The 16,790-nt window shown below is 43.4% G+C and overlaps 1 protein-coding gene and 2 long non-coding RNA genes across 4 annotated transcripts in view; 2 read left to right on the top strand and 1 right to left on the bottom strand.

The window, feature by feature from the left end:
- Window positions 1-16,790, bottom strand: part of LOC111929873 (uncharacterized) — a 69,017-nt gene that overhangs the window by 7,405 nt on the left and 44,822 nt on the right. The window contains exons 5-6 of the long non-coding RNA XR_015288030.1: window positions 13,026-13,114; window positions 12,712-12,937 (exon numbers count right to left, since the gene is read on the bottom strand). This is a non-coding gene — a long non-coding RNA (uncharacterized LOC111929873). The remainder of the gene's footprint in view (window positions 1-12,711; window positions 12,938-13,025; window positions 13,115-16,790) is intronic.
- Window positions 123-16,790, top strand: part of RIN3 (Ras and Rab interactor 3) — a 64,765-nt gene continuing 48,097 nt past the window's right edge. The window contains exon 1 of one of the 2 annotated variants that reach the window (XM_023927678.2): window positions 123-722. In XM_023927678.2, coding sequence (XP_023783446.2) covers window positions 676-722 — 47 coding nt within the window. In that variant the 5' untranslated portion in view covers window positions 123-675. The remainder of the gene's footprint in view (window positions 723-16,790) is intronic. The other variant, XM_023927679.2, reaches the window with a different exon arrangement.
- On the top strand, window positions 6,986-11,379 carry LOC147652694 (uncharacterized). Its single transcript, XR_015288031.1, has 2 exons — window positions 6,986-7,061; window positions 8,194-11,379. It is a non-coding gene; the product is annotated as an uncharacterized LOC147652694 (long non-coding RNA).

The following is a 16,790-nucleotide window of genomic DNA, read 5'->3' on the forward strand; positions in this document are numbered from 1 at the left end:
GGGAATGCTTTTGCACAGCTGTCCTCTGCCAGTTTTAGACATTTCGTTTTCTCAGGTCCTGTGTAAATATAAAGGTTTCCAAGCCCCATCTGGTTCCAGTTACTCAAGCAGTAGAAATACACATGCTTCAGGAATTTGCAGACCGAGACTTACTGCTTTGCTGCCTTACAAAATCCTTCACAAAGTTCACTGTGCTCCGTTGCCTCCTGATATACCTGTAGTCTGTAAAGTGATTTCCTCTGACACTTACTTAGGTTAGAGAAACAGTTGAAAGTCTCAGACCCTTCTTTAGAATGAGGTTAACCTGCCTGCACTACTAAATATGGCTTTGTAACACACACACACTCACACACACGCACACCCTTGACCACCAAAGACTGCCTCTTCCTGAAATCCCCTGTTCATATAAATACAGGAAGTAGAAATAAGAGAGGCTAAAATCGGATCTTCTTGGTAGTTTGCTTTCATTTCAGCGCTTGTTTAGTCCTCTACCCTCTGATACTACTGAGCCTGAAGCTGGTTTTAAACATCTTCCCCCTCACGCCCTTGAAATACCATCTTCAGTACAAAACCTGAGGATGTCGAAGTTCTGCTCAGCGATGGGAAGGAATTGCTTTTCTGACCGAGGAACTCTCAAGCCACTGTGATACAGAAAGTGACTTAAAGTTTGCTGTAATGATGAAAACATCAGCAGGAGAGAAGGGAGCCAGGGATGACTCAGGGTAAGTCCTGAATATTTAGTGACTCTTCATTTTAATAACTGTTGCTTTCCTTTTCCTACTTAACAAAGAGTTCTCGGCTGCATTTGTGAGCTGACTGCTGAGTTACTAGTTACACAGTCACAATGGTGAGGCATGACTGTGTTGTAATTTACAGTATTTCCTTTAACTGACATGTTCCAGCTAAAAACAAACTGCGGTGCCTTTATTTAGCTTGAACCTTAGCTATTTAAGGAAGAAGGATGAATCCTCAGCTGAAGTTTGGGGCAAAGGACAGAAAAAGGGACTTCTTTTGTTTTTGGAAATGTGACAAAGCTTTTCTGGGAGGCTTGCTTTGTTTCTGCACAAATGCAGAAGTGGATAAGGGCTTGTCCCTATGAGCTGATGGTCACTTCAGTGCCTGCACACTACACAAACCCTGTCCCTAGACTCCCAGGAGACTTCAACTGTACTTTGTGTCAGGAAAATACTGCAGGCTTCCCTTGCTCCTGGCTGAAACACTCCACCTTGCAGGACCAAATCCCAGGAAAACAGTGGGAGAGAAAGTGGGTTTTGATGTGGAGGACAGTCAGTAAGCTACTGGGATTCTAGGATAAGTCTGGAATCCTCCCAAGGCTTGGTTGTATCACAAAGCCCATGCTGAAGCTGGGCATTTCTGTTTCCTGTTGTAAACAAGCAGGGGAAAACTACATTGCTGCTGAAATTGTCAGTCACATACCCCACTCCATTCCCCCTGGAAAGCCATAATAATACCAGGCACTGAGACTTTTTCTTATCTTTCTAACACATGTAGCCTGTTTTCCATGGATGAAAGCTCCCAGATACATCTGTGATGGATGCAGTAGAAGCAGCTGTGTGGATGGGTGGATAGATATGGGATACTTGCATTTCCAGTTGCTGAGGGTGCTGCCCTACTTAGGGCACACTCAGTCAAAAAGGGGGGGAAATCGCTGCTGACAGGCCACTGTGTGATGGTTTTACCACAGCACTGTTCCAAAATGCACACATGGAGTGGGGGATGGAGGCAGAACCCTGTGTTGCAGTTGTCACTGCATTTGCCTTGTTCAGTTGTTTGCATTAAGTGGAACAATGCCACTCCTGTTTCGAGGTATGATTCCTGAGTTCCATGTAATGATAAACACTGAGGGACAAAGATCACACAGCTGTCAGGAAGAAAATGAAAGCATCCAATCCCTGTGGACTGGCAAGAGGAACTTACTATATGGTAAACCAAAGAATTTGCACTTTGCAGATATTCCCTGCATTTGTGACAGTTAAGATATAAAATATGAGAAACTGGAAGATAAATTTGCTAATCTCCTTCTGAGATGTCTGAAAGGAGCCACATGCTTGCAAAGGTTTGTTTTCTGTCTAGAGTTGCAGGAGAAAGTAAGCAAGTCATACACCCTAGAAATCAAGTGGTTGGAGGAATATTGAAACATCAATGGGCATGCTGCATGCATTCTTCATAGGTTTTTAAACACCTGAACAATTTAACAGAATGACCTCTTATTTCATTCACTGATTGTCTTTATTTCCAGTCTATCTCCCACTCATAAAAAGGAACTTGGGTATTTTAAAATCTGTTTTAACTCCTTCTGTTTACATGCTGTAATATTGCTGAAGATCCTCAAAATTACACTTTAGCATGCATACATTGTGGCTTCCAACACATTACAGAATTAGAAACATTTCTAAATGGTGTTTAGCTGATTTCCTGTTATGGTTACGCTGAATTAGGTGCAAATTACACAAAGTATTTGGCATTCATAGCTTTCAAAAGAAATGGTAACCTAAGGAGAGGTTGATGGAGAATCTAGACCTGATTTTAAAATTCTGTGCACAAAAAAGGCATGAGAAATTGCTGAGATTGCCCCTCTGTTTACATTAACATTAGTTAAAAGTTTTAACATAGTTTAAACATTAGTTAAGAGGGAAAGCTTACTCACATGCACAGAAACTATGGCAGTGCAAATTATCATGGAAGTACCCCAGCAACTTGGAAATATCCATGCATTTGTTCCTAGTAAGGACTAGGGTCTATTTTGCAAGTAGTAAATCCATAAACAAGTTTTGCTGGTTTATACCTGTCAAATGTCAGAAAGACACTGGGGAGAAATCTGCCTCCACAATTTGTAGCTACTCAGAGAGGAATGAGGGAGAAGTGCAGCTAGGGGCTGGATAGAAATCAATGTCATCAAATTCTTCCAAAATGCTATGGGAAAGAAGCAGGGAAATTTAACCATTAATTCTCACCTAGAGCCGGGCTAACTCCTAGGAACATTAATAAGTGGTGAGATCACAAAACATCTGGAGAAATGTGAGCTACTTGACTGCGGTGACCATGGTTTCACATAAAGACATATGCCTTCATTCCAACATCTGGCAAATGTATGAAGGATATGATGAGTAGAGCAGTCAGGAGCTGAGACAGATGTGCAAATGTTGAATCCATCTTTGAGAAAATATCTGTTTCAGGTAGCTGGGATGGGTTACAGTGGTTCTCATTTCTAGGACACCAGATTATCAAATGAAGTAATGATTGAGCATCTTTTGGTGACGTGTCTTTTTTGGCACAAAACCCACATCACAGTTGACAGATTTCATGTGATGAATGTTGACATAAAGAGGTCAAGCACTGGAGGATTCTGTAAACTGAACCACTCTCATAGGTTCACAGAATTTAACTTCAGAAGGGAATGTTTTGATTGTCTAGTCTAGTCTTCTGTGTAGAGCAGACCAGAGAACCTATGAAGCTTGCTATGAAAACCATGACTTCTGCTGGAATGGGAGTTTTCACAGAATCACAGAATATTCTGTGATCCCACAAGGATCATTGAGTCCAACTCTTGAGTGAATAACCCAGGCAGGGATCAAACCCAAACCTTTCTGTTACTACTTGGCCACAAGAGCTTTGTTATCAAGGGATTCTTCTACCCAGGCAACACATATGTCTCTGCTGTGCAGTTAATAAATCTTACATCAACTTTTACCAGGTTTAGGTTTGACTTGAGAAAAAAAATTCTTTAAAACTTCTCAAGAGCTATCCTGTGTAAAGGGCTAAATCTCAGATTATTTGAATCGGTAGAAAAAGTCCTGTTGGCCTCAGGAAGTCATGGGCTCAATGCAAAGTACTTCTCAAAGAAAAGGAGTACTCCCACCAGAACATGTGAGATGTGGTGTTTAAATGGCAAAGGGACAGGTAAGGCAACTGCAAACAAATCAGTGCTGTTAAATCCCTGCTCTCTGCCGAGCTCTGACAAGGGATACACTTTCCAATTGAGGGAGATGGTGCTTCTCAGGAGGGAAATCTCTGTGCTCAAGATGCATTGCACCAAGACTGGGATATCACTGTAAAGATACAAAGAAGGAGGTGCTCTTCAAAGCTACCTGAATTTGGTAGGGAGGAGACAAAAATCTCCTGAGATTCATTTAACTGAAAAGCATGTTTACAACGACACTGACTCGTTGCATGATTTTTCCAGCACTTCCAGTACATGAGTCCTTCCCAAACATAGTGGATGCTTGGAACACGTGCAGTGGTAGTAGCAGAGAAGGCAACTGTCCCTTTGGTCCCTAGGGGACAGAGCACACTGGGAATATTTTTTCTGAGCAGGAACTTCTCATCACTGACTGCAGACAGTCTTATACCAGTGCTCACAGGAATGGGGGCACAAATGTAAGCAATATTCTGATCATCTTCTTTCTACTACGGGTTCAGCTAAATATAGTTTTTCACTTCCTGTCCTAAATGGCTATGTGCTGGTTTGTATTGTTGGCTTTACAACCTAGAGGCAACACAGGCTGAAAAATGTGCATGTAAGTTGCACACACCTCCCTTGCTCTGTGTGCACAGGTATTGACATAAAGCAGTGGGTCCTGGAGACCAGCTGGGAGTGTTGCTTGCTACAAATTTGGGCTGGCTCCATCCCTTATCAAACCATGTGTACATAGTCCAGGTACTTTAGAGATTATCTATTTTATAGCATATTTCTAAATGATAGTAGGACTGTATTTCCACTCATTCATCAGTATATATAGATGGTTTCTCTCTATATGTATATATGTATATATGTATAGGATTGTGAGATTTAGAAAAATCTCCGAAATTACCTGAATAATAGATTAAAGAAAATACCTTAACCAAATCCATTAGGAAAAAAAAAGCTGGAGAATTTTGAATGCTTGTCTGGGTCAATTGATAAAGAGCATGGAAACCAAAGTGCCTTAGTGAAACTCGGACAAAATATTGTCCATCACAGAACTTCAACCTTTATAATTTTGAAAAGAGAAGGTTTTTTGCATTTGGGAATAGAAATAAATAGCTTTTTGGAAGGTAACTAAAATGAACAGGCAGCTGTTTGGAATGACTGGTCAAATTCTAGTGCAGACGGATCTGTGGGAAGAGTGAAGATGTGGTCATCAAAAGCCTATGGTGCCCCAGATTACACTTTTCCAACTGTATTAAAAGACATTCCCCGTGTAGGGAAGGGTGTCTGTATGTTTCTTTCAGTTGCCCTTTGTGAGGAGTTACAAATTAATGACAATGAGTTTAGGTATTTAATATGTCATTATAATATTTCTAATTAGATTTAGGATTAGGAAGAACCAGGGGAAAGCATGTTTAACACATGTTCTGTGGAAGACCAGAGAGGCTATGATGTCTCTTGCTATAATGTCATCAGTTCTGGGTGGTCCTAAAGTCACAAGGGATGGGATGTGCTGGGATGGACCTGGTCTTGGCAGTCCCAGTGTTCAGAGCAGCAGCTGAATCACAGATAATTCAGATAATTCACAGAATGTCAGATAATTTTGCTGACCTGGAGCTGTTAATTCTGTCTGAGGAATTAAAGCAGTGATGATTAAAAAGCTGAGATGTTTGATCATTATAAAAAAGTTTAGCTTTAAAGTATTCATACTACTGAAAGAAGACTTTCAGATTTCTCTAGACCAAAAATGAGAAAACAAGAATAAAAGGAGACTGTTTCACTACAAAAGAGAACTTAAGAAGGATTTTAAGAACCAGTGGAAGCAGTTAATGCAAAATCATGCTATGAGGGCAATGAAGTTGCAATTATTGGATCTCAAAGCAGGCATTGGTCTGCAGCGATCTGCAATTCAGTGTGTGTCCTATATTTCTTCCTAATTCAAATTTTGAGATTAGTTTTTTTCTATGGTGTTGGGTAGGTGTTTCATGATGAGCGACAAAATGGAATCTCTAGAGTAAATCCTCATCCTCATCCAGACAAAATCATGTGTGCCTGTCTGCCTGTATGAGAAAATGTCTTTTTTAAAATCTAGGCACAGGTACATGAGAGGTTTAGTGAAGGTGCTTCCTTCTCCAGAATTTGCTGAATGAGAGGAGGCAATGCTTGCACAGGCCTGGTGGGCATGGCCTGGGCTCCTGACTGTCTTCTCTGGGCTGTAGAACTTGTTCAAAGCTAGGTTAGGTTACCAGAAGTACTGGCCATGGGCCACAGAGGACATTGTGTGGCACTCGGGGGGTGAAATCTCTGGGTGCCACCCATGAATTTGAAGAGCCAAGTGCCTGAGGGGGATATATATGACTGAGTCCGGTCCCACTAACCCACCACTTGAAGGAGAGTGTACAGCTTTTCCAGGAGAGCCAGCCAGCAGTGCAGTACTCTGAAATTCCTTGTTACAAAGTGGGACATGTTTATACTGCAAAGTGGGAGATGTAAGAGTGCTGGGCACACCCTGGCTCTGACACCAGCTGCACAAAGGTGAGAAGACAGCTGAACAAGCAGGCAGGTATCCATGGAGAACTGTCCACCAAAAAAGATGCACAGGGTCAAAATCTGTCAAACTACTTCTATGCTATCCAGCCAGAGAAGGCTGTGGTACACAAGGGAGAGGAGAGTTGTCCTTGTGCAGTGATTGCTCCCCATCTGCTGTGGAGGGCAGGGCTGTTACGCAGGGCTGCTTGGCACTCCACTCTCCCTCCATCACTCTCTTTGGCAACCCTGATCAATGCGGGAACACAAGTGCCATTCCCTTCCTTCACCTTGGCAAAGGCAATTCCTAAACCACACAGATGCACATGGCTTAGTTGGAGCCATGCTCTGGTGTCAGTCTGGAGAAACTCTCCAGAGCTGGAGCTGGCTGAGTTCAGATTCCTTCCCAGGGTATCAGGTGGTTTTACCTCAGAGAGGCAAGGCAAGCTTTCAGCTGGTGTCCTTTAATTGTGAAGCTTGGCGGGGGGGGAGGGTAAGTGTCTGTGAAAGTACCTGGTAACACAGCACTGTGAAGCAGCTGTGGTTGAGGGAGCAGTGCTGTTTAACCTGGTCAAATGAAATGAAGCTGCAAGCGTCACCCAGTATGGTAAATATTGTAGCTACAAGCCTTTCCTCTGTCCATTCTGTACCTGTCTGAGCTATCTAAAGTAATTCTATCCACCTCCAGAAATGAGATCCCTGTACACCCTGCTGGAGGGGACCATAAGGGCAGCACTTCCCACAAGATAATCTGTTGCAAGAGTTTTGAAGTGCTTAGCTCCTCTTTGCCTGCCCCCAAAATGGTATAAATCTTTTTGCAAGTGAAGATGATTACTTGAGCAGGAAAGGATTAGCAGATGTGAGCATTGCATAGCTGGTTGTGCTAGTCACATTTTCCTAAATAGATATTCTGTTAGATACACGCGAGCCAGGGAGTGCTATGGAATGCAGCTCTTTTCAAATAGATGAATACATACATGCCTATGTGTGTGCCTTTCCCAGACTTTCTGTAAGCTTTTTGCTAAACAGAGAATGTCTGAGTAAAGGATTTCTGCTTTCTGCATTACTGGTACCTTTAAAAGGGACAAAGTGTTTTCGGTAACTGTAATCGCATTGTATGATTAATATAAAGTCCTTGTCTGTCTGAAATGTGTTTCATGGATATTAAGCCTCCCAATATCCAGCTGAAGACAGGTACTGTTACTATAGGAAGAGAAACTAAGGCACAAATTCATGGAGCTGATTTGATTATAGTCACTTCATAGCCCAATCCCCTGGATCTTTGTTGAGCAGTGAATCTCTGGCCTACCTAAGACCATCCTGTAAGTTTGGGGTGATGCTAAGAACAGAATCCATTTCTCAGAAAGCCCTTTCTCCTTGGTGGATGAGTTCCCTGCTGGATTATGGACCTAAACCATCTTCCTCAGTGTTTATACAGCCTCTACAGCTGAAGCAAAAGTGGTGTGTTGAGAGGATGTGGAAGTGGTACTCTTCCTGCAGTACCCTCCATTGCCCTGGATGAGGAGGAGCACAAACCCCACCCTGAGAGCTGTTCTCTGAGGCAGGCAGGGAATCCTGGCTCTGAGAATGATCCTGCAAGGGGTGGGGCTGCTGGGATTTGCTCTAGGCAACTCAGAGTCTGTACCAGCACTGCTCCCGGTAGGGTTGGAAGACCTGTCTTACTGTTAAAAATTATCTCCTGACTATGTTAATTAGTACTTTCTCTTTGCTTTTGCAAGGCTTATGAATTGTTGGGGAATTTCAAGTGCTTTGTTGAAAGGAACTGAATACAGACAACCTTCTGGATGCTGGGAAAACTTTGCCAAATATAGGGAATCCACACAGCTCACGTACATCCCTCCCATGGCCTTCCAGAGAAAGCCAGTCTTTTGAAGTCTCTTGCAAAAGCAGCTGTTGGGCAGAACAGAAAACAGCTGCAGTCCCTTGTGAACTGGATTAAATTTTCTGCTGCTTGGAAAAGTTCACCAAGGAAACAGAGGGAGACCAACAAATAGCAGAGTCTGGAGATGGACAGCACTGCTGGCTACCTGCATCGCTGTTCTGCAAATTGCTAGCAGACTTCTAGGCAAAAAAAGGTTGTCACACATACTTGGCTACAGAACAGCCTGGGACCCAGCCCAACCTTTCATCTTTCCTGCCAAGAATCTTTCTCTTCTCTCTTTTGCTCCCCCTTGAGTTCTCTTCAAGGAATTTGTCACTCCTGAAACAAGAGTGTCCCTCCACGAAACAAGAAACCAGGCAAAGCTCAAAGCTTCTCCTGCTGAACCAACACACAGGAAAGAGCTTGGCTTTGACCAACTTTCCTTACTGTCTGTAGGACAAATATGTAATTCAGAATGTTTTTGTGTAATTGTGTCCTGAACTCCATTCTAATCCTTTTTTAGGATTAAAAGAAAGTAGTTAATTTTAGGCTGGATCTCACTGATAACCTTTCCAGTCAAAAGGGAAAATTACTGCTACACTCCCACCAGAGATGCTGAAAAACCAGTTGAGATTGCAGGAGGGGCACTGTGAATAGCAGCCTGAGACAGATGATGGGCTTAGTCCTTTGGCCTAGCATTCTGCTGTCTCCTTTTGCTATTAGAGCTAGCTGTCTAGCTCTAGGCTGGATTTACCCTGCCTAATTTTAGGTGTTTAATTGTTGTGTCCATTTAGGAACCCACGATCTCTGGTCTTACTGCAGAAGCAGCAGTTCCAGGGAGTAATTCAGGCTGACTGATGCCAGTGGGCAGAACACAAGTCTTAAATTTGTTTGTGCCTCACCAAGCTGAGCAGGGAGCCAGGCCAGAGTGCTGTGTCCAGCACTAACCTTCTTTCCCCCTCTGGCCCCCTGAGTCAGAGTGCCCCAGTGTCAGACAAGAAACTGGAGCCTGGAGGTAGTGGTGGCTGCAGTATGGATGTTTTGGGCAGGACATGACCAAGACAGCCTTATTGTGGATTGTCTTAAACTACTATGAACACAAAGCCTGTGGCGCATGACTTACCTACATTTTAGCTCTGGCGATGCAGTGACCATAAACACAATTCAATGAACAGGCTTGAGGTCCCAGCAGTGGTCTGGTGGGGTCTGGGGGAGCTGATAGGTTTGTCTTGCTGCTTGGCAGAATCTGTAGTGACATGCTGAGCTTCCAGTCACTGCAGGGACATTTTAGCAGTTTCTGATACTGCTCCACTAACCAGCCCTTTGGTTCCAGGCTGTCCCACCAGCACAGGAGGATGAGTGCCATGCCCACCCACAAGACAGGTTGCTCAACTAAGTAAACTACAACACCTCTCCCAGTCCAAGCTGTTTCTAGGTGTTCTGGAGGTGTTCACCACTAGAAGGTGGTGAGGGACCATGTCCTTTCACCTCTTCCTCTCCTTCCCTCAGGAAGGCAGATCTCTAACTTTGGCCCAGTGTAAATGCAGGCGGGGATCCCATCAGGTAATAAAGCAAGAAATAACCGCATTTCTCTAATGCCTAATCAAAGTTAGAGGCATATGAGCTTGCTAGAGTAAGGCTTAAGGAGGACAGAGAAAGAGTAGGTTCACAGATTTAGATTGTTGTTTTTTTCATTAAGAGCACCACATATTGAAATCCATTCGCACTGACACTGGAAAGCAATCTTACCCAAAACAGGAATATTTGTGTGTAAGCAAGCCACTTTTTGTGGTGCCTTATGAGAGACTTCAAAAGTCCTGTGCTCTGCTCATTCAGGTACTGCAGAATGAAGGTCCAGTGGATTTACCTCCTTTGGCAAAAAGAAAAACATTTCTAGTTGCAAATCATGACTAAGTGTTTGCAGATACTTCTTAGTACAGAGGAAAACTGTTCAGCGTTATGCAAGTTTGTGTGGTTAGCCTCTCATATCTTGTGTGCCTTATGTCTACACTCAATCCACTCACAGGGTGAGCAAGGTCATAGCTTTTTATCACTAGTTTGACATTTCTCTAAATATTTTGCCCAGGTTTTTGGCTCTAACACATCATTCAGATTTCAAATAATTTTTAATATATAGGATTTGAAACAGAATGGCTTTATGAAAGCTAAACTGCAGTCTGTTCTTAATGAAGTTTAAATTGGAAATTTGTCCCTCCCTTCTATTTTCCGTTTCCTTTTCCCCTCTTTGTTAGGTGATTACAATATAGAAAAGCATTCCCTGAGTTTCCATTCCCATCTTCCTTCCTGTCCAGATGAGCTGGAAAGGGGCAAAACCTCTGCCCATCACCTTGACCCTGCAGTAAAAGCAGGGGTGCTCTGGGCTTCCAATACTTCAGATGTTTTTGGAACACAGAGAATAAGCCCTTCTCGCCAGGTCATGGCTTGGATGGGCCCCTCTCAAGCACTGAAATGGGAGGGTGAGGGAGCTTTGGGGTTTCATTCTGGTCTTAAAGCCTAGGAAGTTGTTTCTCTTCTTCACAACATTTGCTTCTGGTTTCTGCACTGGACAAGTCTTTCCAGAGAATTGAATAATCCAGCAAACATGTTTGGAGTTTTTTGTTGAGGAAAATGTGTGTTCTCTAGCCACTCTGACCCTGCCTTGGCTGGTGTTTCAGCAGCTCTCTTCTCTTTGCACTGAAAGAGCCTTGCAGAAGAATAAATTATCCTTCGTTGCCTGCACACTAAGAAAAATTTCTAGTTTTGCTGATACGCTGAAATTCCTAAGAGAACAATGTGGGTTTGAAATAGGCAAAGGACAAATGCCCTGAAAATCTCTGATTGTAAATGTGGGGGAGAGCAGCTTATCATAAACTGAGTGTTGTTAGGAAGAGAGTACAGCTCATAAGATCTGCAAAGTGGTTTTGACTTGACAGATTATGTTTTGACTGAGTAAAAAGAGAAAGACAGTTGATGTTCATGAGACAAATTATTGACTGCAAAATATATATGTAAAATAAATACAAAATAAATTCACAAAAATAAATATGCAAAGTTACATATAGACAGCAGTACAGTTTGTGAGTACTAGCCAAGACATGTTACACCAATAGGATATAATAGCCCCAGTCCAGTGTGAGGCCACAGGCAGCATATTCCATTGGTGTTAATGAATGCAGAAAATGGCTAGACTGAAGGGGGGGAAAAAAGGCAGGGAGGTCTTTGAAAGAAGGGCTCTTCCTTCAGGAAGTTTTTGGATGTTTGTTTTTTATGTTGTTTCTATTCATGCCATGGCTGTGAGTGTGTGTGAGAAGGCTTGTTTGTTAGTAAAGCTGACCTGGGAACTCAGTAATGATAATTAGCTTGTACTTTCTTGGGGGTTTTATGCATATGCAGTTCTTTATAGTATGTAGTATACATGACTATGTATTTAAATAGAGGGACAGACCTAATGAATCTAGGAAACACATAGTAGCTGGGAACTTAATAAACACCTAGTTGCAGCTCCCCACCCCTTGAGAGAACTTTCTGCTGAAAGGTTGTTGACAAGATCAAATAAGAGAGTCTGACAGGGGCATTGCTGCTGCTTCTCTATAAACACTTACAATTAAGCTTGTTTAATTTAGGAGGAATAAGCATTGGAGAGTTCATGGAAAGCACTGCAGACGCTCCCTACTTCTCTGTTCCTGACTTACTTGACCCTGCCGCCCCTGCCCTTGGAGAACCACCACTGGTCCTGAACACCAGGTTTGTGCTCTGGTGAGGGACAGTGGTTACATGTTCCCCATAACATCCAGGAAGGCTTCTGCAGAGCTGACCTGTTTCCTCACCCTGCAGTGGGGGCAAGGCTCTACTAAAGTTCAAATGCAGATAAGCTGCAGTCACGTCCTGCCTGCATTATGGAAGTAATGAGGAAAAGACACGTGTTAGCTTTAAACCTGGTGATGCCAGTAGCCAGGCCACCAGGGCTTAGCACAAGCTCGGTTGTTCTGCCAGTGAGCTCCATGTGTTTGTGCAGAGCCTGCTCCTGAGGCTCAGCTCCTTCAAGCTAGCCCAGCCATCCTTGCTGTGCTCTGCAGGCAACAGTGCATGTCCACACAGCTCCTCCAGTGTGCTGCTGATCCATAAGACCTTCAAGCTGAGCCACGTACTTTATAAGACACCAATCTGGTGTCATGTGTGAAGAAAAACTCTGTGGCTACTTGTTACTTAATAAATTGACAGATGATTTATAGTTCTTCCACCTTCACAAGTGACCATGACACTTTTGCTCTTGAAGTATAGTAGAACTTGTTAAGTTCTTTAACTTCCTTTGCTGGTTTTCACCAGGGCTTGGTGTACTGGTGGGTGGTTTAAGGGTAGGTGAGTTGTTCCTCACCTGATCACCTGATTCCTCTGGGCCTTTAACGGAGCTCCCTAGCAGGATGATGACTTGCTCCACTTTGGAAAACCGTGATGAACATGTGCAAACAGGGTCCAGCTGCATGCAAACCTGCTAGTCTTCAGAAGAGGGCATTTGGGAATCCCTGGCAGGTACAGAAGAGCTCACTTGAACTGAGACTTCAATTGCAGAGCACAAAATTTACTGCTGAAATTGACAGTGCCTGTAACAGAAAGTGGAGTAGGTGGAAAACAGAGTTTTGCTGAGCTATGAGGTGCCAGGATATTTAGGAGATCCTTGGTTTGTCTTACCTCTTGGCAGCTGGAACAGCTGCTGCCTTGGCTATTAAGCTTGGGCCTTCCCAGGCTGAGCCAAAACTCCTGGACATGCAGAGCATCAACTGTAGAGCAAAGACCAAAGAGTCGAAGGGTGGACATTTAAGTAGAGTAGGAACAAGGGGACCAGTGAGCAGGAGGAAGTACTCTGCCAACCACAGGCTCTCCACAGACCACAGGCTGAGAAGCACAACTTCCTGAGCTATAAACTTGTCACCAGGGTGGACTAGTAACACAAGCATTCTGCAAGGTAGGGAGGACACTGGACAGGCAAGCCTACTTCATGGGACGCACAAACTTCTCACATAATTTCTATTATCCAATTTTTCTGTACATCCAAGAACCTTACAATGCAGCAAGCTCCAATGACTTGCTTTACATCCTACTTCTTTCCCCCCTCTTTCTGCCTGTCAGACAACAAGAAACTTGTTTATTTCTGACTAGAGGGTGACAATTAGCTGGGTGTGATCCCTGAAGATCTCCTTTCTACTTCTGGATTTTTCATTGTTGGTTATTTTATTTCAGTTCAGTCGTTTGACTTTTGTCAGATGCCTTGGCTCTGTTGTGAAAAAGCACTTATTAAAATCTGAATTTTCTGCAAGTCAGGGTCCATGTTTGGTGCGCAAAATTAGCTTTTGCACCATGGGGTTTTTCAATATATTACTTTTCTGCCTTCCCATCTTCCTAATACTCTGGTTTAGGATGAAAAAACTCCAGAATTTTAAAGATGTTGAAGCTCTTTTGGCAGCTAGGTTGGGTTCAGGGTCTCACTTCCACCACCTGTTGGAAGAAAGAAGAACCCAGCAAGGTGACCGAATTAATCATTCTCCTCCTTGGAGGATTAATTTGATCTGAACCAATCAAGTGATCAAAGAAGGGCTGGCTTATGTGAATAAGTAGACAGCATCAAAAAATGGACATTTCTAAGATGAAAGCAAAATGAAGCTTGATGTCCTCTAGTTGTGGCACTGCGTAACTTCCCTGACAGTGAACTGAAAGTAACAGCACATGAATTCACATGTGCTTTTGTGTTTGAGCAAAGATTTTTAAAAAGTCTGTGTAGTTTGGACACCAAGCTACCTCCATTCAATGTGTTCCTCAACACCTGTCTAATGAGAAGTGATACCAAACCAAAGGAAGTATAGGCAGCTCTGTTTCTTGCAGTGGGTGAAACCTTGTACTTTAGTTGCTGTTCATGGAACTCCAATTATTCCTGTAAGGAAAGAAGGTGACTATGAAAAAAAGGGATACAAAGATCTGCCCCTACAGCCAGTGGCACAGAGCCCTGCAGCCAAGTCCAGCTGGGTCGGTTGTGACACAGGACATAAACCATCCCTGTGAGTCTTCTTTCAGTCTTTCAATCTCAGCACTGTCATATCACCCATTCCATGAAGCTCCATGCTTCCAGCTGTCTCTTTTAACCACAGGAATTAGCACTGTCTATTAGCTTCCATCAGGACTGCTCTGATGGCTTCAGCAGCTTCTATCTTTTCCTCCTACTTCAGGTGCTCCTTATAACCACTGTGCTTGAAGGGTTTCCACATGTCAGCTTCAGTCACAAGCTGGCTTGTCTCACATGCTATCTCTTCAGGTACCAGCTAGCTTTGGTGCTAAGTTGTTCTATCACCTGGCACATGGAGTTTGTGACTGAGTGTCTGGGTTTCTCCCTCAGTATCAAGCCAGCTGGCACACATTTTAAGACTAGTGGTTCGTGCTCTGCTATAAATGTAAATATACTATTGCATTTCTTTTCTTGAGGACAGCACAGCAAACGCATGCTCTTGCTCTTTCTTGATAGCTTCTCATTTTCAGAGGGAGAAGTAAAAGCAAAAAAACATAATAATGATGTCATCTAATAATCTAATTCTACAATCTGGTCTATTTAAACAATACTAAGGCACTCAGTCATTACTTATCAGTGCACTATGGAGCATTTGATTTCCAATTTAAGATTTAGTTTTAAAAACACATTATGTCTCTTATCAGAGCAAATGTACAGGAGTAAAGAATTAATCCAGCAGTCCCTGCTGCTGTTTCACACAATTGCTGTGTGTCTCAGCTGCCCCAGGGAAATTCAGAGTGACCAGACACATACAATCCAGCCAGGAAGCCCTTAGTGTCAGCAGATTTTTGACAATATTTTTGAAACCCTTTGTAAAGGTATGCTCAGGCTTTCACCTGCACAAAATTAAGTGGATTGTATCTCCTTGCTGGTCTGGTGACTTCTGGGAATATTCAATTGGCAAGTGTGGCTTCTGGTTTCTAAAGCAATGAGTCATGGTGGTCATTACTGCAGTGTACAGTCACTGTGCAATAATTCAAACCACCACTGTCATTATTATTGCCTCCAACAAGCAACCTGATACCTTCTGGAAGCCCGGGGCAGGTGTGTGAATGTAATCACTGAGCAATTAATTAGCCTGTGCAGCCAGTTAGTATGCAGCACACAGCTCCCTGCTTCCCAACTGAATCCAATTTAGCAGAACCACTGCAAGATTTAAACATACTTTTTGCTGTAGGAACTCAATAAATGAAAAGCAAAGCAGGCAGCTCTAGGGACAGCTTTTCAGCTCCACGTCTCGCCTAGCAAAATGAGCACCTGCCTCTATCAGCCAAAGGGTTTTGCAGAACCGTGGGACAAGAACAGAGTTTTATGTTATTTTTGAAAACTGAGGCTTTAGAAATCATCTGATGCATGAATTCTGAGCAAATCGGAAAGGCCAGCTGCTCACCATGTTGGACCTGGAAATCCCTTCAACTGGCAGCACAGCAAGAACCCAGGAGCTGCCTGGGCTCCCTCCTCTCTGTGAAGTCACAGAGCTACTGCAGAGCCAGATTAAATTGCTGGATTAAGCATTCCCACAGCCCTATCCAAATCTTTGTGACAGCTGTGCCCAGGACAGAAGTCAAACACTGGTGCCATAACTGCGTCAACTGGTGTGTCATGGGTCACAGCATTACAGCTGGAAAAGGTCTGGGAGGTCATTCGCTCCCATTTCTTAGCCAGCACAGATCTGATTCAATAAAGTGTGTGCTACTGCTCCAAACCCAGCACTTTAAGAGATTTGGACAATGCACTCCTCTTCTTTTGGGAATTTATCCATCATCTCTTCTTTCTTCCCTCTCTACAGGTACAAGAGCCTGCTTAGCTCCTTCCAGGCTGGTCTGGCTTTTGAGAGGAGAATACCTCATCCCCAAGGGCCCACAAAATATTGGACTCCTGTTGTGCCAAAAAACAACAAAAACGTTATCCACTGCCCTAAATTTGCTGCGCTGAAACACTCCACACACTCAAATAATGAGATTTTCCATTAAGGCAAACACTTTCAGGGTCTTACTTTTTCATCTTGTATGTCTGAGTTTGGAATTATTTTCAATTTTCTATCCATTCTCCAAAAGTTAGACCCTACATGCAGCCTCATGTAGTTCTGTTATTTTTCTTCACCAGTCTGTTCTTGTTGCCAGCCCCCAGCTGGTGCTGTGAGCAGGGCTCTCAGATGATGTGCCCGTGGGAGGGAGCAGAGGGATGGATGCCTGCACCCCCAGCGGGGAACCCTGTGCCAGGGTCACTGTGTGCCTGATGCTCACCAGGTCCAAGCTGGTTTGTGTTACTTTCCTGACTTTGTTGATAACCCTCATTTCCCTTCAGGCAATGGGACTCCTGAGCATCAGTGCTTTGCTGGCCCCACCTTACATAATTAATGGCTAACACAATTCTGCACCACAGGAGCTGTGGCTGTA

This window comes from Cyanistes caeruleus, chromosome 6 (genome assembly GCF_971803275.1).
Source record: "Cyanistes caeruleus chromosome 6, bCyaCae1.hap1.1, whole genome shotgun sequence".
Classification (NCBI taxonomy): Eukaryota; Metazoa; Chordata; class Aves; order Passeriformes; family Paridae; genus Cyanistes; species Cyanistes caeruleus.